At 47.6% G+C, this 21,978-nt stretch overlaps 2 protein-coding genes across 12 annotated transcripts in view; one reads left to right on the top strand and one right to left on the bottom strand.

Moving 5' to 3' along the window:
• Ttc23 (tetratricopeptide repeat domain 23) overlaps positions 1-10,303 on the top strand; it is an 81,338-nt gene extending 71,035 nt beyond the window's left edge. For all 9 annotated transcript variants that reach the window (XM_029479231.2, XM_085841655.1, XM_029479232.1 and 6 more), the window contains 2 exons: positions 8,969-9,051; positions 9,754-10,303. In XM_029479231.2, coding sequence (XP_029335091.1) covers positions 8,969-9,051; positions 9,754-9,868 — 198 coding nt within the window. In that variant the 3' untranslated portion in view covers positions 9,869-10,303. The remainder of the gene's footprint in view (positions 1-8,968; positions 9,052-9,753) is intronic.
• Positions 10,304-14,435: 4,132 nt separating this feature from the next.
• The window catches only part of Synm (synemin), a 30,543-nt gene continuing 23,000 nt past the window's right edge, over positions 14,436-21,978 (bottom strand). The window contains exons 4-5 of one of the 3 annotated variants that reach the window (XM_021167364.3): positions 18,228-20,668; positions 14,436-17,321 (exon numbers count right to left, since the gene is read on the bottom strand). In XM_021167364.3, the coding sequence (XP_021023023.1) occupies positions 16,995-17,321; positions 18,228-20,668 (2,768 nt within the window). In that variant the 3' untranslated portion in view covers positions 14,436-16,994. Of the gene's footprint in view, positions 20,669-21,978 lie in introns of all 3 variants that reach the window. The other 2 variants (XM_021167363.3, XM_021167365.3) reach the window with 2 other exon arrangements.

Raw genomic sequence — 21,978 nt, 5'->3', positions numbered from 1 at the left:
AGTGGCAGGTGCCAGTGGCACAAGGTCCAGAAGGACCAAGGTTTCTGAGCCCCACACCAGCAGGAAAGAAGGTGACTCACAGGCTCAGTAGTGTACGTGGCCTGGCTCTCCACATTGGAACTGAGCACAGCCAAGCTGTGTTGGGGGGCGGGGGGGAGGCAGATTTGCAGTGTGCAGCTGAGTCTACCCAGGCAGCAAGTCCTGCTGATGCTGGGTTTTCTAAATAGCTGTGTCGCAGCTGTCCTGGAGAAAGTGGATGGTAGCTTGCTCCAAGACAGTGGCCAGGGTTGGAGCAAAGTCATGGCAAGTCAAGGGATGTCAACAAAGACATAGAACCCACAGCGCTTGACACCAGGAGGTGAGGGGGAGAAGGGACAAGGATAGCAACCGCACTGTGGCTAGCACCAGAGATGGCTTCCTCCCTCCAAGCCTCCCTCATCCCCATTTCCCTCTGCAGCCCAGGGTCCCTCCGTTCACTCTGCCTGTGCTGTTCCCACTGGAGGCTCCCTGCCAGCTCATCAGTGTGTCGTCCTCAGGTTGTGGGCCTGTTTGCCTCTGTGGGATGGGAACCGCAGGTGTGTGTGGTGGTGGTAGGGGGACAGACAGGGGACTGACCATAGGATGTGTTTCCCCAGACACCTGGCATCCTTCTCTCTCAGACTTCCTCCCTGACTGCTGCTTCCCCATGGTCTTCGTCTGGCTGCCTCAGCATCCGGCAGTCCTCAAATCCACTGCCACTTCTGCACCTTTGCTGCCACCCACGTACCCGCTACCACCTCCACCACACACTTTTCCTCTTTCTCATGGCTCCGTGTTGCTGCTGCTTTGACTGCTGCTCCTCCTGTCTCTCCCTTTCCTCCTCTCCTCCTCTCCCTCTTCCTCTCCCTCCTCCTCCTTCTTTTCGTCCTTATTGAAAATTATTATGATACGTCTATTTGTGTATTTTAAAGTTATTGTAATGTGTTTGTGTATTTCTAAATTACTTTATTTTCTGTATGTGACTATTTGGCCTGCCTGTATATATGTGCACCTCTTACATGCCTGGTACTGACAGAGGCCAGAAGAGACTGTGCTATCCCCTGAACCTGGAGTTATAGACAGCTCCTGGAACTGGAGCTGCCATATGGGTGGTGGGAGCTGAATGAGTAGCAAGTGCTCCTGCTGGGCCATCTCTCCAGCCTCTGTTTGTTAGTGTTTCGTCTCCCTGTGCCTCTGGAAGCTCTAAAAGCATTACTCAAATCTGCCCTATCTCTGAGGCTGGCACAGGGTTGTTGTACTGCAAACAGTGGCTGCTGGAAAGATTGGATGTGCAGGCCGTCATGGGTTTAGGCAGGGCAAGGCTGGCTTCCTACTGACTCAGGAAAACCAGGCCCATCCCTGACCCTGTTCCTGTAGCGCTGGCTGGTGTTTCCAACTCCCAGAGTTTATCTTTCTCCCTGCCTGGCAACCATTGGTAAATGTACATATGTGGCTGTATCTCTAAGCATGTAGGGCACTTCACATCTGTGCACTTTAAGGGTGGGTCATATAAATCTTTCCCCTTAATATATTAGGCTTAGGTGTTGACATGAAAACAAAGACAATTCCTGAGGTTCTGAGCCATTTATCCCCTACGAAGTGATGATCTGGCATCAGCTAATGTGTATAAATGTGGATTGATTTGGGCTCAGGCACAGAAGCTCACTCCTGAAGCTTCCTACCTGGGCATGAGGTCCTGAGGTCAGATCCTAGCACCCCTGTGAAAGTACAGGTGACTTATACCTGTGGTCCCAGTTCTGGAGTGTGCCGGCCAATTTCCTGCCAGCTTGACACAATGTAGAGTCATTTGGGAAGAAAGAACATCCGCTGAGAAAATGCCCCCAACTAGACTGGCCCGTGGGCAAGCCGGGGTGCATTTCTTGATTGATAATTGATGTGGGTGGGGCCACCACGAGGCTGGTGGCTCTGGGTGCTGTAAGACAGAAGGCTGAGCAAGGCATGATGAGCAAGCCGTGGAGTAAGCAGCACTCCCCCATGGCCTCTGCATCAGTTACTGCCTCCAGGTTCCTGCCCTGACTTCCCTGGATGACATAAGCTACAAAATAAACCCTTTCCTCCCCACGTTGCTGTTTATCGTAGCCTTAGAAACCCTAACTAAGACACAAAGACAGAATGTTCTTTAGGGCTCTCTAATCAGCAGTTCTAGACAATCTCCAGATTTGGTGAGAGAATCATTCTCAAAAAGCAAGTGGGCCACCACTGAGGAAGATACCCAACATTGACATTTGGCCTCCATACATACATGCAACACATGTGCACCCAGTCATTCGTACAAAAACACATAGTACACACGTGGAATGAGGGACAATGGCCACTGGTCATCAACGTTAGAGTGGTTGAAGACATTTCCCTCTCTCTGACTGTTTTTCATTTCATACCAGGAAAATACTGCTAACTGCATGACAAGCTTAGTTTGGACCCTTGCCGGGAGTGACAAACTTGTCTCTCTCGATTTTCAGTGATGGGTCATGTAACTCATCATTTGAACGACTCCTTAGCCGCCAGAGCTGTTCTGCCTCTGTTGATAGAGAGGCCACATTCCATCATCACTTTCATTATCTGAATTTCCCCATAGAAATGATGATGTAATTCCCAGACCCTCGGCCAGAGGGCAAGGGGTGATGGGAGACACCAGGGATTCCATCTGTCCAGTTCACGGCTGCGGTAGCGCCACTGTGGCCGGAAGGCCCCTGAGAAATAGCTGCCTGTTTGCAGAGATTTCTTCCAAGTAGATTGTGTGTGTGTGTGTGTGTGTGTGTGTGTGTGTGTGTGTGTGTGTGTGTGTGAGAGAGAGAGAGAGAGAGAGAGAGAGAGAGAGAGAGAGAGAGAGAGAGAGAGAGTGAATGTGTTTGTGTATGTGAGGGGTTTTGTTTGTCTGTTTGTTTTAAAGCCAGCACATAGTTCAGCTAGCTACCACATCACAGCTGCCCATAAGCCACCTCCTGCCCTCACTGGAAAGGGCGTTAGCGCAAAAGCACAGAGGTTGGGGCCCAGATACACAGGCAGCAGGCCAATGACTCGGTCTCTTAGCTTCCTGGACCCTTAGAAAAGTCAGCAGCCAGGCAGGAGACTCTCTCTCCTCTGTGAGTCACTCGGGGAAGGAAGCCACACATAGAGAAGCAGCCCTGTCCGACCCCTGAACTCACCTGGGGAGCAAGTCTGAAGGCCTCCAGCACTGCTCACGTGCATGCAGCTCCTGCTCACAGGTCACGGGAGCCAACCGCATCTTAAAGCACCTTGTCCAGGGCAGGAGAGCTGGCTCTGCTGGCAAAGGGCTTGCTCTGTGAGCATGAGAGTTCAGATCACCAGCACCCACCTGAACCTTTAGGTGTGGTGGTGCTCCCCCGGTGTGGTGGTGCTCCCCTGTGATTCCAGCCCCGCGGAGGCAGAGACAGGAGTGTTCTGGGAACTTGCTGGGTAGATAGATATTCTAGACCGTGGCTCAAAGATGTGTGATTCAGCATGATAGAGGAAGGTATGTGTCACAGCATCCTATGAGCTTCACACATGTGCACACGTGCATTTACCCATAGTCTTACCCTCTTGTGCATGCACACATACACGCACATGGGTTCCATGTAAGAGCTTTCTCTAACTTGTCTGCTTGTTCAGTTGTTTGGTCATCCATTTGTTTACTTACATGCCAGAGACCGATAGGCCCAGGTGAGCAACACAGCTTTGGCCCTTCTGGAGAGTGCTGCAGGCAGGGAAAGCAGGCATTGCCTGCATCTCTGGCCAGGGAAGAAAAGCTCCCTGTCTAGTATTTAAGGAAGAACAGAAACAGCTCAGGCTGTGACTCTTGCAATCCGTGTATTGAAAAACTAGAGAATAACAGCAACATAGTGGCTTTCGAGAATTCCACTGGATACTTGCAATGTCAGCTTCCTCTTTAGAAACAGAAATGTCTTTTGGTGGCTGGATTGAAGAGGGAGGGGTGCATTTCTCTCTTGCTACAATAGAGCACAGGGTAGAGAATGCTAGTACTGGGGCTTGAAGGCCCTTTACATAGCACAGCCTGACATCTCCAGTGCTTACTCCCAATAGCTTCAATGAACATTTATCGGCTTTGACTCTGTCATTGTGTCTGTTTTTAACAAAAGAATCAAAACACCACACTGATTTCACACACACACACACACACACACACACACACACACACACACACACACACACGATGTTTAAGCCAATTCAGCTAAGTGAAGCAGAACATTGAATAATACAATATACATCCCTTAGACAAATATACAGCTATTAAAACAGTTTATAGCAGAAGCAGTAATAGGTTACTCTGCTCATTTAAAGGGGATTTTGGTACACAGCCCACTGAGTGTGACCCCAGTAGGCTCTGCCCCTGAGCTGTCACTGTTCCTCTTTAACAGCAGTTCTAAGGATGTCACTGGGGCTCAGTCAGCAGAACCCTTGCCTAGCATCTCCAGCACCATGTAAGGTGGGGTGCTAAGCTCAGGAGGGAGAGGCAAGAGGATCAGAAACTTAAGGTCATCCTTTGCTACACAGCCAGTTCAAGGCCAGCCTGGAGTAAAGGTGATATTGACTTGGGAGAAAGGAAGAAAAAAGTGAAGGAAGGACAGACAGACTGACAAACAGAAGAAGTGAAGGAGCTGGTTGTCAAGGAACAGTCTGCTGAGACCCTAAGAGCTCTCCCTGTGTGAGGTCATGTTTCTTAGAGCTTTCACCCTGCTGGCAGTGGCAAGGTGTGGGAGTAGGCGGGTAAGCCTGGCCTGTTGCTGTAGCTCAGAGAGAGAAGGGAGAAAGGACTGCTCCTCCTTCAGCACCCATTCTTCAAGCGTCTCTGCAGAAGGCTAACTTTAGTTTCATAAAGTTGTTCCCAGAACTTTGTTTTAAAGCTTATTTTTTAAAAAAGGATGACTTTCACAAGCTGTTGTCAATAAATATGAAGCCTGAAATGTCACTATACTATTAGGGCATATAATTTAAAGATGATTTTTGTCTTTAAAAGGTTATAATTGGAAGTTAGAAAACAATAAAAGAAAACCTGGAAGCTTCCCCAGTTTTCTTTGACTTAAAACTATTTTAAATTCTATTTTAGTGTTATTTAATATATAAATTATACCACTATATATAAAGTATGGATTCTTTTTTTTTAAAGATTTATTTATTTATTATATGTAAGTACACTGTAACTGTCTTCAGATACTCCAGAAGAGGGTGCCAGATCTCATTACGGATGGTTGTGAGCCACCATGTGGTTGCTGGGATTTGAACTCAGGACCTTCAGAAGAGCAGTCAGTGCTTAAGTGCAGTTAAAAAACTGCTGAGCCATCTCTCCAGCCATGGATTTTTTTTTTTTAAAGAAAATCAACATCTCTACATATTAATGCTTTTTAAATGCATTAGGTCATTTTGTTTTAGTTACCTAATTATGTTATATTAGTGTTTTACTTTTTTTTTTGAAATGTCCTCATATAGCCCAGGTTGGCCTCAGACTCTGTATGTAGCTAAGGATGACCCTGGTTACTAGTTCTGGGATGCAGGTGTGTACCACTGCACTTAGTTCATGTGGTGCTGAGGCTTGAATCCGTGGCAAGCAAGCACTCTACCAACTAAGCTGTGCCCCCACTCCACAGTGGACGATCAGACTTCCAAGGTTATCCTCCCTACAGAGGGATTTTGAAGCCAACACAGGATGTTAAAAATAGGAAAACTATCTGTCAAAGTATAGATGGGCTAGCTTTTACTGCCTGGATTTCTGCCCTGCCTCTTTGATTGCTGGAATCATCAATAAGATCAGGCAGGGGCTGAGGATCCACCACCCATTCTCCTACTTGCCATTCCTTTGCAGGGCTTCAGCTGGAATTGTAAGCAAATGTCTTTTGTGAGGATGATAGCTTTGGGGTGGGGGATCTATCTCCATTAGCAAGAAAAGCATCTTGGGGAGGGACCTGTAGGATGTTTGTTGGCCAGAGTCCCACCCTTCCCCCACTGGTCTCCCCTGACTAACTTAACGCTGCCAGAGAAGATGAGCTGAGCAGAAGGCCTAGCAGGAAGGGGCCAGAGTAGAGCCAGGGAGATTTGCCTAAATCTTATCACTTACCTTCTTATTCTTCCTGGGAATTTGCAACTATTTACCCAAGTGTCTCTTCCCTAGGGAATTAGGGGCCAGGGAGAAGACACTTCAGTCACCAAAGAGGTAAAATGGAAATCTCACCCCCTGTGTTGTGCAGCTTCTAGAAGCCATCTGTTGAGCAGAGTAAACTGAGACCTCAGCAGACTGTCTCAAAGACTTACATTGTCAGTAAAAGTCTAATGCTACATCGAATGAATTAACACCAAGCTGTCCTGACTTGGGCTGGTGTCAAAATGAGCTGCATTGGGGCACTCCTAAATATGTACCCAGGGGAGTTTGGATGGGTTCAAAATTAGACCTGCTCTCTCAAACCCAGGGAAGGCATTCCGGTTCGTGAAGGAGAAAAAAAGAAATTAGGTTCCGATAGGAAAATTGAGATCATAATGGAGAGGCCTCTGGCTGTCCAGCATGCTTGCCCCCTTGGCTCCCTCACTGCCTGTTCCTCTCGGTGCCCTGCTGGGTGGAGTGCACAGGCTGAGAGCAATTTAGGCTTCTGGGTGCTGCCTCCCACACTGAGAACTGGAAGTTCTTGCTGAGTTATCATAACTGTCCAAAGCATGTCCCATCCCTTCCCTCAAAACAACGGCTCTTCCTCAAGGTTCCTAAGTTGTAAGGTCATGTGGTGTATCCGTGGGTGAAAGTGACCCAGGGAAAGTCCCCGGAACGAGACACCTCTTGTCAAGGCCAGGCCGAGGCCCTGGTGCAGATCAAGCAAGGCCAAGCAAGGCCTGTTGCACGGAGGACATGAGATCCTCGAATTAGCAGAATCAAATTATGGACTGAATGAAATAAGAGGAAGAGCCTGCTGCTTACTACTTCATGTAGTTAATTGAACCAAGAGACAGGGAATAGTTTCTGTTATTTAAAAATAAAATCCTATCACACTCATCCCTGTCATTTCTGTCCTCCACAGGAGGACACAGAGTCACATTCCCCGTGCCCACCTGGGCAGCCCTGAGAGCTTCCCTGGCTCCTGAAGGCAAAGCATTTGGGCCGTGTGCATCTTTTTTTTTTTTTTTTTTTTTCTTAAAAAGACTTAAAAAGAATGGTCGGCAGATGCGAACGACGCATGTCCCCCAGGCCCGTAGTCCTTCCCTTCTGACTCAAGCCGGCTAACCAGGGAGAAAATGTCAATCTTTAAAATACATTAAGAAATAGTTCAGCTATGCAGGAAATGTTTGTAACAAAGGCGAAACAAATGCCTTTGACCTCATTATCCAAAGTCAGAAACAAGATGAGCAGCACAGATGGCGCCCCTCTAAGCGGTCTTGAGCTTGACACTGCCCCATGCTTACATTTGGTTTTTTCATGCTCTGAGTTTCACACGAAGCTCCCTATGATCATGCATTTATGCAATTTCTTTTTTAACTTTTTAAATTATAATTTGTTATTCTACTTTAGTATACTTGTTATTTTTACTATGTGTATAGAAATATTATTGTATTTATTTTTTCTTTTTATTAAAGATAGATTTTTTTTCTCACATAATATTTCTTAATTACAATTTTCCGCCCTCTACTCCTCCCAGTTCCTCCCACCTCCCCTCCCATCCAGACCTACTCCCTTTCTGTCTCTCTTTAGAAAACAGGCATATCACTCTTAACTCTTACTTAAACTTTATTAAATAGTGCTGAAGTGTCTACAGAGAGTCACACCAACTTAAATTCCCACCATTGACGGACTCGAAACTCTGTAATGGTTCTTTTTATTCCCTCTTTGGCATCGTCTTGATAGCATCGGAGGAGAATTTTTTCCATTTTCAACAAAGTTGTGCTCTTTGATCTCTATTTGCAGCTCCAGCTATTAGTGAGGCAGGGCCTCTCATTGGCCAGCTTTCTTTCAGCCCTCTGAATGACTGTATGCTTTTGTCCACTCTTGTACCGGGAGGTTGGAGGGTGGAGGCCGTTGCCATTGCTCATCATTACCTCTGAGGCATTCCTAACGTGTTCTGCATGCTAACTCTTGGGAAGAGACACCGCAGACACTTGCTCTCACTCCGTTTTCTTTGCTTATGGTTAAACTTTGCTGCAAAGCTTTGGTCATTTTCATACAGCTCGTTACATTTCTCCAGCAGTTTGGTTATAGGGAGCTAGACTCAAGAAATAATTTTCCCGGCTCCAGGCCAGGAGGCTGCCCCTCAACATTTTCATAGGAGAACCCCAAGTTCTTAAATGTTTTGGGATTAATTTATTCATTTTGTAGGAGTTAAATATCATTTTCTTTCGTTTGCACAAGTATGGTCCTAACGTCATCTATTGAGCCACAGTATCACTGGTGCTCCAAGGACAGTCCAGTGGCAGCCAAGTGCTGAGGCCCCTGCCTTTCCCATTGGTCTCCATGACAGCCCAGGTGAAAGATGCTCTGTCTTCATCACTATAGTTCTACAGACGGCCATCAAAGCAGATTCCTCCACCTCATTCCTTAGACTTACTTTGTCCATTTGAAGTATTTCTTTAATCTTTATCCTCCCCTCAACTCTTTCCAGACTGGGAATAAACGATAAAATGCCAAAACTTAAGCAAAAGAAAGAAATTAAGCAAAAGCCAGGCAATAATACACTTGCCTCACTTTTTAAAAATACTACTTTTAAACACATGCTTGCACACAGAGGGGTTTATGAATTAGTGTTCAAATTGTACATTTGTGTCCTGGATCCCTACAAATATCTTAAAGGTCAGAGTGTCCCTAGAGAACCCGCTGAGGGCACTGAGGCCAGCACAGCCTGGCTCTAAAAAAACGAAGTACTCTGTCTCTACTTCAAAGGAGACTTTGTTTGCCCGTGACATTTCTGTAACCTCATGGTGATTCATTGGTGTTCCGCAGTGTGTCCAGATTGAGACGTTCTTGTATGGATCACAGGACAAGAAGACCCTGGCCACCCAGCACACCATAGACACACTATCCAAGTGAGTCAGCTTCCCTTACATTTTCTCTGAATATTGTATCCCTCGACCATTCTGAGCCTGAGGCTGGAATTAGAAGGTTCTGTGGGAGTTTCATTGCCTTCCCATAACTTATATAGTTAAATGTAAGAATAGATCCTCTGCGAAGCCAGCTAGAAACAGTCCTTGCCAATATTCGAAAGGTATAATGTTGAAATACTCTGGTTTTTGTCGTCCCATAGACTAGCCTCTGCAGGTTAGCACACTTGCTGGAGAGGGAAGGCCTTGCCTCTAGAGCTCTGCCTTGTGGGTGGGTGTCAGTGTCACAACTGTACCTTGAAGACTGGCAGAAAGCCCAGCACTACCTAGGGAGAGCTGCCATTTCAGAGTGGGTATTCCCTGAGAGTGTACGTACGGACTGAGGGTCAAGTCCAGGTCAGGAAAGTACAGCAGTGGCTTTCACTGGAGGCTCCCTTTTAGGGCAGCGTAAGTGGGTCAACAACACTTCCCATCAGGACTTGACAGTCTTCTCCACTCTCATTCCACGGATAACCTACCTAAGACCTGATTTGCCTCAGCTCGGTGAGCATGGCTGTAAGGCATTAAGAGAGGAGAAGCACTCCTTGTGTTTGATGTTCTTGGGCCACGGGTCTCCTCTGCATCCCCTCCTGAGGCTTCTTCCCAACAGCAAAGGCCCACGCTCACCAGTCTCCTTTCTGTCTACAGGATCTCCGAGGCTGCCGGGAAGTCAAGGCAATCGGTGAAAGCCAAAGTAGCATTCTGCACCAGTGCCCCCCAGTACACCATGCCAGGGAGGGGCAGGCACAGTGTAGCAGACTGATGCGCCCCTGAGCCGGCCCAAAGAAAGCTCCAAGAAAGACTTGGCATTGCTTTTAGGATGCTGAACAAACCTCTCTCTAGCTCGAAGGTGAAGTTCAGCAGTCACTGCAGGTTTTTAAGGCTGTTTACTTCAGAATGCAATGGCAGTGCCATGAATCTTCCACACCCCAATCGTGAATGCCCTTTGGGGTGATATGGTGCTCTTGGTTATCTTTTTTCACCAAGGAGACTCTCCTCTGTCATCTCTGCCGTGGCTGAACCACTCTTCCCAAGTTGGAGCTTCTTGACAGCAAAGGAGACTCACCTGGTGACAAGCAGGGCTCCTGCTCCATCCAGAGTCACATCTGGGGCAGCGAGACCCTGCACAAAGCCTCCCTTGTATGAAAGTAATAGTAACTGAGAAGAAACTACCAATAAAGAGAAGCTTGTGCTAGCAGCAGTTTGTGTGTTTGAAATGAAGACTGGAGCTGGCAATGCTGCCCCGAGACAGAGCGCTTGCCTGGACTCCATGGAGCCTGCTATGGTTTAAATGTGAAATGTCTCTCATAGGCTCGTGTATTTGAACACTTGGTTCCCATTGCTGAGAGGCCTTGAGGCAGGAGTCTAGTTGGATGAACTGTGTCACTGGAGGTGGGCTCTGAGGTTTCTTAGCCTTAGTCCTATTTTCTATGTACTCTCTGCTTCCTGATGGCAGACTCAGTGGGACTAGCTGGTGGTGCCTCTGCCATCTGCCTTCCCCACCATTGTGTGTGTGTGTGTGTGTGTGTGTGTGTGTGTGTGTGTGTACACACAGACACACCCCTACCTGCCTTCCATCTAAAAGCCAAAACCAACCCTTTGCTTCTTATTGGCTGTTTGAGCAACCAGCATTATTTTTCTCATTGTAGGGATAAAAAGAATAGAATGGAAAACAGGCACTGGAATAGGCCCACAGCCATGGTCCGGCTGACTACAGGTCTCCGGTGTTTGGAATTGATCTGCAGGAATAATATAGAAGACTGTAGAAGTATGGGCAGGGGAGCCCCTCAGAAGCTGAAAGCAGATCTCAGAAGACCATCCTAGGGGCGGGGGTGTCTAGACGACCAGGATGTTATGACAAATCCTGACACTAGAGGAGAATAAGGACTCTGTTAAGACCTGGGCTACATTGTCCTACATTACAACAAGGAATCTGTCTGCATTCTGCGCATGTGCCAAGACCTCATATACCTAAAGTATATGTACTTGATACCTCATGGTCATGTAGTGGACTACTGTTTTTGGTGGGTGAGCCTCTAAGACAAAATTGCAGTCAGGTGTGGTGAAGTTGCTCACTGTTCTTATCCAGAGAGCTACAAGTGGAGCACAGAGGGATGGAGGGTGCAGCATCTGGTGGGGAAAGGAATGGGCCTAAAATTAGAGATAGGGTAGGTACAAAAGCAGCCTGGTAGTTAAAGTGATTAGCTGCCCCTTTAAAAAGAAATCTAGTGTTCTTCACTGGGACACTAGGAAAGCTGTCCTGAGGGCAGAACCCCACCCACTAAAGGCTCCAATTCTGGAAAAAGCAAATGTATTTTAAGGTTGTTAAGAGAGCCTGAACTGAGAATGTAGGGGGCCCTGCTTGGAAATGAATACCTGGAAATAGAGACCTGAGTGACTGTGGTCCAAGTGGGCCAGATTGTATTTCAAGGTGGCAGTGGGACATGACGACATTATCCACGTGGCACTGATTGTGCAAACATGCGAAACTCAAGTGGGGGAGGGGGTGTCACAGAAGTTGGCACCAAGGCTCTGAAAGGCACTGAGGCCATTGTGTGAAGCTGTAACAGTGACGCCTGAGCTGTGATGGAGACCTCAGGATGCTGGAGACACCAGGACCACACATGAGGCGTCAGCTGAAGGACTCTGCAGCAGACTCATGCTGTCCTATGAGAGACCATGAGCTTCAGGCTGCAGAACTGTAGCAGCAGGTATACCCGAGCTCTTCAGAGCCCAAATGCTTCTACTGTGAGCCTCAGGTGTGTAGAGCTGAAGGGTTTGGTATTTATTTGCCCTGCTGGGTTTTGATCTTACTTTAGTATGACCTTCCCTTGTTATGGCCTGATTCTTCCCTTTTGGAGTGGGAAAACTCTGTGCTACCGATGTTGGAAGTATGATTTCCTCCTTGGACTGAATACATGTTTCATGATGAAATGGCCATGGGCCTCTGGAGACAGGGGCAAAATGCTGTGGTTTGATTGTGAAATGCCCCCTATACAGTTGTATGTTTGAATATTTTGTCCCAGGATAGGGTGGGCCTAGAGGAAGTGGATCAGTGGGGGTGGGCCTTGAGGTTTCATCACTCCACCCCATATCCCACCTACACTTTGCTTCCTGACTGAGTCTGCAGTGTGACCAACCACCTCTAGATTACGGCTGATATGCTCTCACTGCCATGATGGGCTGTATCCCCTCAAACTGTAAGCCAGAACCAGCCCTTCTTCCTTGTTGTCAAGTATTTGACCACAACCATGAAAAAAAAAAAAAGTAACTCATACATGGCCCTCAGCTTGACCTCCAGAAGTGCCAACAAATGCTTGTACTCCGATGCATCACCGGATGATGGTGCTGAGGCCCTAGTGGAGTGGCTTGGGAGGAGGACACTGGCTCGATACTTCCTTGTCTCTCGTGGCCGCTATCCTAGGCAGGAAGGACGACTGCTACTAGATCTTGTGTACCCTCTACTGCCACGTCCAGAGTGGCCTTCATTCTTCTCAGGGTCGCCACAGGTGGGCAAGGGTGACAAAGCTAAGCAGTAAGCTTAGCTCTCTTTCTCTTATTCCATGGCTCACGCCAGTTGAGGCCACAGGCCATTGCTAAGAGGGCAACAGGACTGCAGTATAAACCTTTTGTGTCACGCCCACTTGTTCAGAGTGATCCTTCAAGAGCTGAAGGAGAAAATAAACATGATAGGGTGGTGGCAGGGCCCTCTGTCTCCTCAGGAGTGTGGCAGCTCAGTAGGCAAACCATCTTTGCTTATGCCTCTTCTCTCAGACTCAGGGCTGTGGGGTGGCAGCAAGGTACACAATTATTTGTGGTCACTGTAGAGTATGCTGTCTAACTGAAGAAGTGTGTTTCAACATGGCTAGTTGGAAACAAATCTTATAAACAGAGGCTGCCAGAGGCTTCCTTGGCCCTGAAATCTTATGTCTGAATCCTTAGCCCCCAATGACAGGTAGAGATAGATTCTCTGAAGGATGATTAGACCACAAGGCAGCAGTGGGAGTGGAGAGCACTGGTTGGTGGGATCAATGTCCTTATAAAGAAGAGAACCAAGGGAAAACAATCTCTCTCTACTCCACGAAGACAGCAGTAAAGTGGCTGTCTGCAAGCCTATCAAAACTAAATCTGTGAGCATCCGTGGCTTGTATTCTCTGACCTCCAGACCTCAGATATAAACCTGCGTTGCCAAAGCTACCCAGCAGCACAGCCAGACAACTCGTGCTGCTGCGAATATAGTTTAGAATCACAAGTAATAAACTCCTCTTTAAATGTTAGCTCCTGCCCCAAGAAGGGTAGGTTGACCAGCATAAAGAGTGGTAAGCTGGTTGGTTTGGGCTTCGTTCTGTTTTTGTTAACTCAGCCTAGGGAAGAGTCATCTGGAAGAAGGACTCCAAGTTGACAAAATGCCTCTGTCAGTTGATCTGCACACGTGTCTCTGGGGTGGGGGTGGGGGGATTTCCTTGATTAATAATGTGGGTGGTACCACCCCAGGTAGCTAAGGAATGACCTGGAAGGTGTAAGAAAGGTGGCTGAACATGAGCGAGAGCGCAAACCGGTTAGCAGCGCTCCTCCGCCATCTCTGCTTCAGCTCCTCTCTCCAGGTGCCTGCCCTGCTTGAGTTCCTGCTTGGACTCCCCCACCCCGTTATACACTATGATCTGTGTATGTAAAGGCAAATAAACCTTTTCCTCCTGGGTCACTTTTGGCTGTTGTTTTATCACAGCAACAGAAATGTAACCAATGCAATGAGTCTTAGTAATATCTTCCACTGACTTCAGTTAACTCCCACAAGTGAGAAGAAATACAACTATTCATGTTTTTATTTTTGTTGCTAAAAGGCCAGATTATAGACAGACGAACAGTCACCCACTCCTTGTTTCAAGCATATATCTATATCTTAAGATACTGAGAAATGGCCATGAATAGCCTTACAAGCTGTGCTTCGAGTAACTACTTGACCAGCTCCAGCCCCAGACAATGCTGGGTTCAGCAGGAATAACTGTACCTTGGCACCCTCCTCCATCCTGGGCAGAATGGATGGCTGTCTCATCCTGCTGATAACAGTCTTCCGGGCTGGGACGATATTTATCACCAAACTTTATCCACTTGGATATAAGCTAGTTAGTGCATGCTTCCTAGTTTGAACCTATAGGGTGAAGTTCTGATCTCAGGAGGAACTAAGGAACATTTATGACCCATCCAAGTAACCCATGGCTACAATCAAAACATGGAAAGAAACTCAGGCTAGAAACTCAGGAAAGAAACATCAGCATCGAAGGAACCACATGGAAGTCAGCCAGAAAACATTCTCTTTAAGAACAATACAGTTGTTTTTTTTTTCCCCCTCGGATCTTTATTTCTACACATTCTTGTGACAGTTCTCTTTGTAGGGAACAGGTTAGCAAAATAGGCTTCTTAGATAATTCTAAATAAACACTGTAAAGCAAACGATCAAAACAACCAGTGGGAAGCTAAGAAACATTCAGTCTCCTGTAGTCTCAACAATAACAAACTGGGAGAGACTGGGTCCCTCCCTGCCCTACCACAGTGTTGATTTGACTCCAGAGTGACTGATTTCCAAAACCCCAGGGAGCTTTGGCGGTGATCTGCTACAATGTCAAGGGTGAGAAAGCCCAACCATTAGTAAGGTGGAGACATAGTAACCAGTGACAGCTGAGGACTCCTCCTTCCTGGTAGGTTCTTCAAACAGAACATTGCCTCGATGGGGATTCCAACTTAGAAATGAAAATTAGTATTTCATTCTAAGACATTTATTTTTCAAAGTAGAAGTGCCATGATATTTATAACCTGCTCACACCAGCGCCCATGGACAAGTTCATGAACTAGGACAATGACATCCAGCTAAGCCCACTTAGACTCATAATAAACTCGACATTGTCACTGTGTCTTGCATTATGGTACCAAGGCTGTACCACCTCGGCCACATTCTTACAAACCACTCGGGTTTTCTGCTTATGGAAAAAATAAGTCCTCACATCTCTGACAGTATTAGAGATGACGAGCCACAGCCGTAGTAACTCCTGGCTCAGTCTGACAACCCTGAGTTCAGTTGGCATGTGGGTAACAAAGGCTTTCCATTCAAATCCGCTTCCTTCCTGTACCCCGTGCAAGGCGTTTGAAAAGATCATCTTAAGCCGTTCTGCATTTCTCTTATACTTGGCAATGAAAAACATCGTACTCTCCTTCGCCCAGCTGCTGGAACCAGAGGGGAGATATGCCCCGTGAAACATACAGGGGTCGGGGAGGAAGGCTCCTCTCCTACCTGAAGATGGCATCCTCTAGGATCCTCAGTGCCCCACAGGCAGGTTTGTGGCCTGGGTTCAAAAGCACAGTTCGGACCCAAGAAAGCTACTATTCTGCGCTCACCGACCGCTGCACTATAGAGGCTCTTTTTCTTTTTATGTGATGCCAAGTCTTAAAAGATGGGAGCTTTAAAAACAATGCCCATGTGTAAAGGAACAATCCCAAATGAGCACACTCATCCTTCTTAAATTCAGTGGTGCACAGCTTCAGGTCCATAATCTGTGGCCCCCACGGGTGGGGCCTTTGCCATCTGTCAGCCTGCCCTGGGGGCCTAGATGCTGGGGTACGTGGGAGGCACCAGGTTCCTTCCCCTATGTACTACCTCTCTTTGACTTAGATACCCCTGCCACCACGATTTCTATTCAAAGTGCAGAAAGCATGTGTGGGGTTTGTATACGGCTGTTGCATTTTTGTCCGTAATTCTAGGAGCTCAGAAAATCCTACGAAGGAGGTCTGTACGGGGTAGAGAAATGGTTCAGCAGTTAGAAGCACTGGCTGTCCCTCTAGAGCATCGGTCCTTAACCCTCCAAAGGCTGAGGCCCTTTAATATAGTTTCTCAAGTTGTGGTGACCCCCAACCACAAAATCATGCCATTGCCACTTCATAACTGTGATTTTGCCACTGCTATGAATCGTAAATATCAGTGGTTGCCAATGTTCATAGGCAATGCCTTGCAAGGGTCGAGACCCACGGGTTGAGAAGCCCTGCTGTAGCAGGAGGTAAGTACTCCAGCTTAGGTCAGTACAGGAAGGTATCTGCTACCTCATAGCCTTGTAAAGACTTGAAAGGCTGCTGCGAGCAATCGGCATGCTTGGTTGCTCAAGCCTGTGGCCAGGGACAGCAAATCTGAACAATCAGGACACATACATGAATCTGAAGTACCAACAACAGGCCACAGCTGCCTTTCCATAAATACTTCTAAGCCCTCTTTTTTTTCTTCTAAACTTCTGTACATAGAAAGCAATTCATTCCATTTGAAAAATAATTTTAAATCTCTGATAAGTAACTTTTTCTTAAAGAAATCATTGACTAGATTTTTTTCCCAAACATAGTCTTGCTTACTTTCTATAATTTCTTTTTTTTTAAAAAGATGTAGGAAAGAGAAAAACTCACCTATTTTCCTTTCCAGTGTTAGCTTACTGTTTGATATTAGCACATGCAAACACAACCTACCCTTAAATATATTATTTTAATCTGGTTAATGTTAAAAGTGTCTTGCCTATAGATGAACAGTAGAACAGATATAAGCCACGCCTGTGACCTGGTGCAAAACTCGTATACACTGTCTCCACGCGTGGAGAGAAAAGTTTGGAGAAAGGAACTTTTTGAGACTGAAAAGATGAAAAGAAGTCTGTGAAAGTTCCACCTCAAATGTAAAATCCCCAACCTTTACAAATACGCTCTAAAGCAAACCATCTCAGCCTAGGCTTCTCTAAATAAAGGTATTGATAACCAGCCTCCCCCTCCCCCTACACTTAGTGAAGGGCTTGCATTTCGGTATTTTGAAGGCTTTGTACATCGATGTTTCCAGAGTGCCATCCAGGACAAGATAGTTGCATTCATCAAAACCATCCCTCGCCCTCCTCCTCCTCCTCCTCTTCATTGTCTAGATAAAGAAGAGCCACTTTCTTCTCATCTGAAGCCACCGACCTTTGGTCTACCATTCTCTGCAACTGTACCGTCTTGTCAAATCCAGCCTGCTCCGTGCCTTTCTCTCCAGGGGCCTGGTGTGCATCCCCAGGGGAGGCCCCAGAGCCAGTGCTGGCCACTCGCTCATCCCTACTGTGTGCAATTCTCCAGCCACCATGGTGAGACACACTGTGAGCTTCCACTTCCGACCCTGTGTCTCGGGTCCAGCTGCGGATCGCTCTCGTGTCGCTCAGATCCATCTGGAAAGTAAATGAAGTTTCTTTGGGCCCCCGTGCAATCCGACACGGTGTGCTACCACCGTCTGCTCCCCCAACCAGCCCAGGGGACGCCACGGAACCATCAAGTACAAATGTTTTAGATACGGGTCTCCCGGTGACAAAGTACTCAGCAGGTTCTTCCTCTGTAGGACCTATTTGAATGTGCCTAAAGGACCTGCTGACGTTTGCTGTCACCTCTGCTCCTGTGTCGCCCACACTGTCTGGAGGAGACCCAGAAATGACCCTCTGGAATGTGTTCTCTTTGTTCTGGAGGATTTCTCTATCTGAGGTGAAATTGTGAGTGGCCTGGATTGTGCCTGCTGAACCTTCCACCATAACCATGTCTTCTGAGTCCCTGAATTCCAATGTCTGTGGGGCCATCTGCTTGGAAGCTAGGTACCTCTGGGGCACAATGTCAATACGCTGGATGGATGTACCCCTCTCTAGCGACACCTTGGTGTGCTCAGAATCCTCTTCTCCCCACCCTACCTTGTCTGGGATAGGAGCTATGAACTGGATTTCCTCTCTGAACCCTGCTTTGGGGCCTAACTGGAGACTCCTTACAAAAGTCTGGCTACCCACTGACTCTTCAGTTGCAAAGTTACTGCCAACCTGGGCTGCCCCAGAAACAGGACCCTGAAAACGAATTTCTTTCTCGGTGTGAGACTGCTCAGAGCCAGGCATCCTGCCGCTCCCTGAGATGTCAGCTCCCACAGACAGTCCCACTGGGCCAGGCTCTCCTGTGTCTCCTGTTTCCTGCCAGGTAGGCACAGAGCCTCGGAAAATGACTTCTGTGGACATTTGGCTTTGATGGGGACCCAGTGTGATGTGCCTCACAGAGCGGCTGGCTCCCTCAGAGCTGACTGCCTCGCTGAAGTCTCCACTTACCTCCACCACCTGTGCGGTGGGTCCTCCGTAGGTGACCTGTTCTGTCCTCCACATTTCAGTGGGACCTAGTTTAACATGCCTTACAGACTGGCTCACATCCTCCAGCACATGAGACTGTACAAAACCCGTTGGGCTGGTCACTTCCACAGTAGCTGACACTGGACCCTGGGTAACACGCTGATCTGAGCTGGGAGAGACCTGGCCAGCATCATCCCTCTCACCAGATGGGCTATACAGCTCCCTGGTGGCCCAGCGCTTGAAGAGAATGCCACCAGCAGGCACCTCCTCTTCGTCTTCCCTGTCTGGGCTTCTAGACACTGGGCTGGAGCGCTTGGCCAAGCTCTCTCTGACCACAGACTCCACAGCCCTCTCTATTTCCCCAGCTTCATCTCTGCTCAACTCCTCCAGGTCCAACTGATCGGCATCTACAGTCTGCGAGAGGTTGACTTCAGCCATCAAAGTCACAGAACCACCAGCAGCGCTCTGGACTTTCTTCACGTCCACGGAGACACTCCCTGGCTCTCCTTGACCCTGTCTGGTCAGAGCCGACAGCTCCTCCTTCATGCGCTCGGGCAATGTTTCCTCCAGCTGCCCAATGACCTCCACCAGCTGGTGCCGGGGCTCACTGGAGAAGACACCCTTGATAGAGGTGTGGAATTCATGCGGTATTTTGATCTCTTTCTCAATGACTGTGGGTTCAGCATGGAGTTCACCACTGGCTTCTTCCTTCAAGTGAGCAGAACCAATGGCACCACCCAGGGAAGGTACTGGGACCTCCAGGACCTTCACATGCTTCTCTCCCCCCACATCACCTCTCATTTTCCTTCTCCAGGTCCCCTGCGCAATTTCATCTTGCCATGAGTACCGGATGGTAGACTCTTCCTCGATATGAATCTGTCCATACACTGAGCCATCATCTTCTCTGTCATGCCCCCCGGGGTACTCATCTGGGGTAGACACAAAATAGCTCTGCTCCCCCTCTGAGTCGCCTGCCTCTGTCACTTCTTCCACGTGAGGGATGTTCCCCTGGGGCTGGTTGGTCTGATGTGAACGCATTGAGAATGCCATGTGGGTCTCTCCTTCACCATCCTCTTCTTCCACAAACCCCTTGGGGCTGGGAGACACGTCATCGACTTCTTCTACCTGAAAGGGGGTAGAAAACTCTATTTTCCCACCACCTATGTAGCTCATGGGCTCTTCCACAATCTCCACATTTACGACTTTGGCTCTCCCCTCCCTGCCTTTCAGACCCAGGTTGATCATCTCTCCTATCATCGTCTCCGTTGACTTCCCCTTCAGTCCTACTTCCTTGACATCCTTGCTTAGAAGGTAGTCCAGGCCAGCTTCATCAGAAACATCAACATCTTCTGTCAGCTTCGACTCCACAACGATTTCTGTCTTGGTTTTCCCATCACCAGGAAACTCTTTCCTGTCCACGTAAGTGACCTTTGTGTCCGGGAAAGAAGTGGCATCCTCCTCAGCACCTGGAGACTGGGTAAACTGCTTAAGGATGGTGGTGACGATGCTTTCGGCTATGGTTTCTGTCGTTGGGTCACTTTGCAGAGAGCTGGCAGTGTCCTGGGTATCCAGCTGGAACTTTGTCTCTTTGGTCTCCTCCTCTCTTCCCCTACTGTGGCTAACGTCCTTCCTTCCAGGTGACTGCAAGTGTATGGTGGACACCTCTGCTCTGCTGCCCCGGGATACTTCTAGACTGATGGGCACTTCTCTTTCTTTTACACTTCTCTCCTTCAGTGCTTCCTTCTCTCTGGCCTCATCCCTCAAATGCTGGCTTTCTCTCTTTCTGGCATCTCTATCTAACTTGGTTAGCTCTTCCCACCTCAAGTTTCTTTCCTCTGAAGCCTTCTCTTTAGAATCAAACATTTTCTCTTCTGGCTTTATTCTGATGACCCCTGATCTGTCCCTTTCTTGTTCTTTAGTGGCTCGCACTTCTAATTTCTTCCCCAGAATGACAGTCCTCTCATTTGACGGAGTGCTGTTCACGGCACCTGCTGCCACATGGCCCTGGTGACCTCTGTATGACTCTCTGGTAATAATAGACTCTGTGGCCCGCTGTGTGTGGGTGTCCCCCGTGCCTTCGACTTTGGATCTATGGGGGAATGTTTTCACTTGAGCATCAGTGTTTCTTAGAAAGCCATGGATTGGCGTGACTGGTCTTAAATTGGCTTGGCTGCTGATGGTTTTCTCCAGGGGCTTTTGCTGCCATGAGGTTGTAGCTGAGGAAGAATGGCGGGAGGTCAGGAAACCCCTTCTGGCAGCACTTCCTGTGGTTGTCTGTGAGTCAAGGTGCCCTGGCCAGTTAGAATACGCGGCCGAGCTGTGATTTACAGCTGCCCAAGGTGTTTTTCGCCTTGGAAAGAGATTTTTCTCATTTTTCCTCTGCAATACTGAGTTGGTGTAGCGATAGGATGTGTTTCTGGGCTCTGTAGAAATGGAACAACAGTTCATTTAGATGACAGCCATCATTTTATTTTCATCATAAAAGCACTGCTATAGGTCAAACCCCATGTTATTATAAAATATACTGTTATTACAGGAAGGGTCATTTCAAGAGAATACTCTTATTCTCCACATTATCTTTTGGTTGTTTTAGAACTCCTGTCACAGTGAAATAGCGCCCCACAAACACCTTAGCCTAGCACGCTTCTCAAGCTGCTGATCTCAGAATCCTCCCTCCCTTTAGAGAACTTGAATGCAAACGGTGCCGAGTGTGCCAGAGAGGTCAGAGGCACTGGGTTTTCTCGTTAAATTTTCACAATAGTATGATATCTCAGAAACTTTAATTTTGACTTTGTTGAGATGGGTTTGTTATTTCAGCAGAGAAGAGCCCATAATCACCAACTGTGTAATTCCTGGGTGACAAACAGCACCCCTCTCCACCCTTAGGACTTGGTTTATCAGTCCCTCTGTCGAGCTGCAGCTATTGAAGTCTTTAGTGTTTCTAAGCTCCCTTGTATGTTTATGCCTGACAATTCATGATTCCACGAACAAACCGATTGTCAGAGCTCCACCTGTCCTAATGGCATCCTCCTGGAGTTAAGAGGCAGTCTCAGGGCTTCCGGGTTTCCTCAGGATCCCCCTCAGAGAGTGCTACCCTTCAGGTGCACAAACTCCACTGGGGTAAGCAGCTCTTTGGGATGGTAACTGAGTTAGAACATCGAAGCACCGTCCACTCTGAGTGTTTCTTAGTGTCCGGCTGGGCACCTCTCCACTCCTCCCTCATGGTAATGGAAGCTAAAGGTCTCACTGAGATAGGTCCCCAAGATACAGGGAAAGAGATCAGGCTAAACAGGCTAGAACTTTTTTTTTTTAACAAAGATTCCAATATACTGATCCTAACCTAGAAACCCCAGAAGATGAACCCCCAAGGTCAATAAGAAATATGGAAGGCCACAGAGAGTAGTTTTAGGTCATAGGAAGCAGCCAGCATTATTTCTGGGCACATTATAAAGGGCGACTAAGAGCTTTAATACATATTGATCCGTTTACTGGAAATCATCTTCAGGTTTCTTCCATAAATAGTTAATGGGTATCTATACTATGCAGGAAACAGAGCTACTCAGCCACACAAAGGCTGATGTACAACCAGGCACTTTTATTCCCCAGCATCTTTCTTTGTCCTAATACCTAAGTGTTAAGTAGATTTAGTGTATAAATGTGAAGTGCGTATGTTGTACTACTATTCAAAACTATTTCAAATTGCATATCTGCACTGAACACATGTAGACCCTTT

Source organism: Mus caroli, unplaced genomic scaffold (assembly GCF_978045245.1).
Source record: "Mus caroli unplaced genomic scaffold, Mus_caroli_1 scaffold_8, whole genome shotgun sequence".
Classification (NCBI taxonomy): Eukaryota; Metazoa; Chordata; class Mammalia; order Rodentia; family Muridae; genus Mus; species Mus caroli.
The sequence above is the reverse complement of the archived record's forward strand: the minus strand, read 5'-3'. Positions and strand labels throughout refer to the sequence as shown.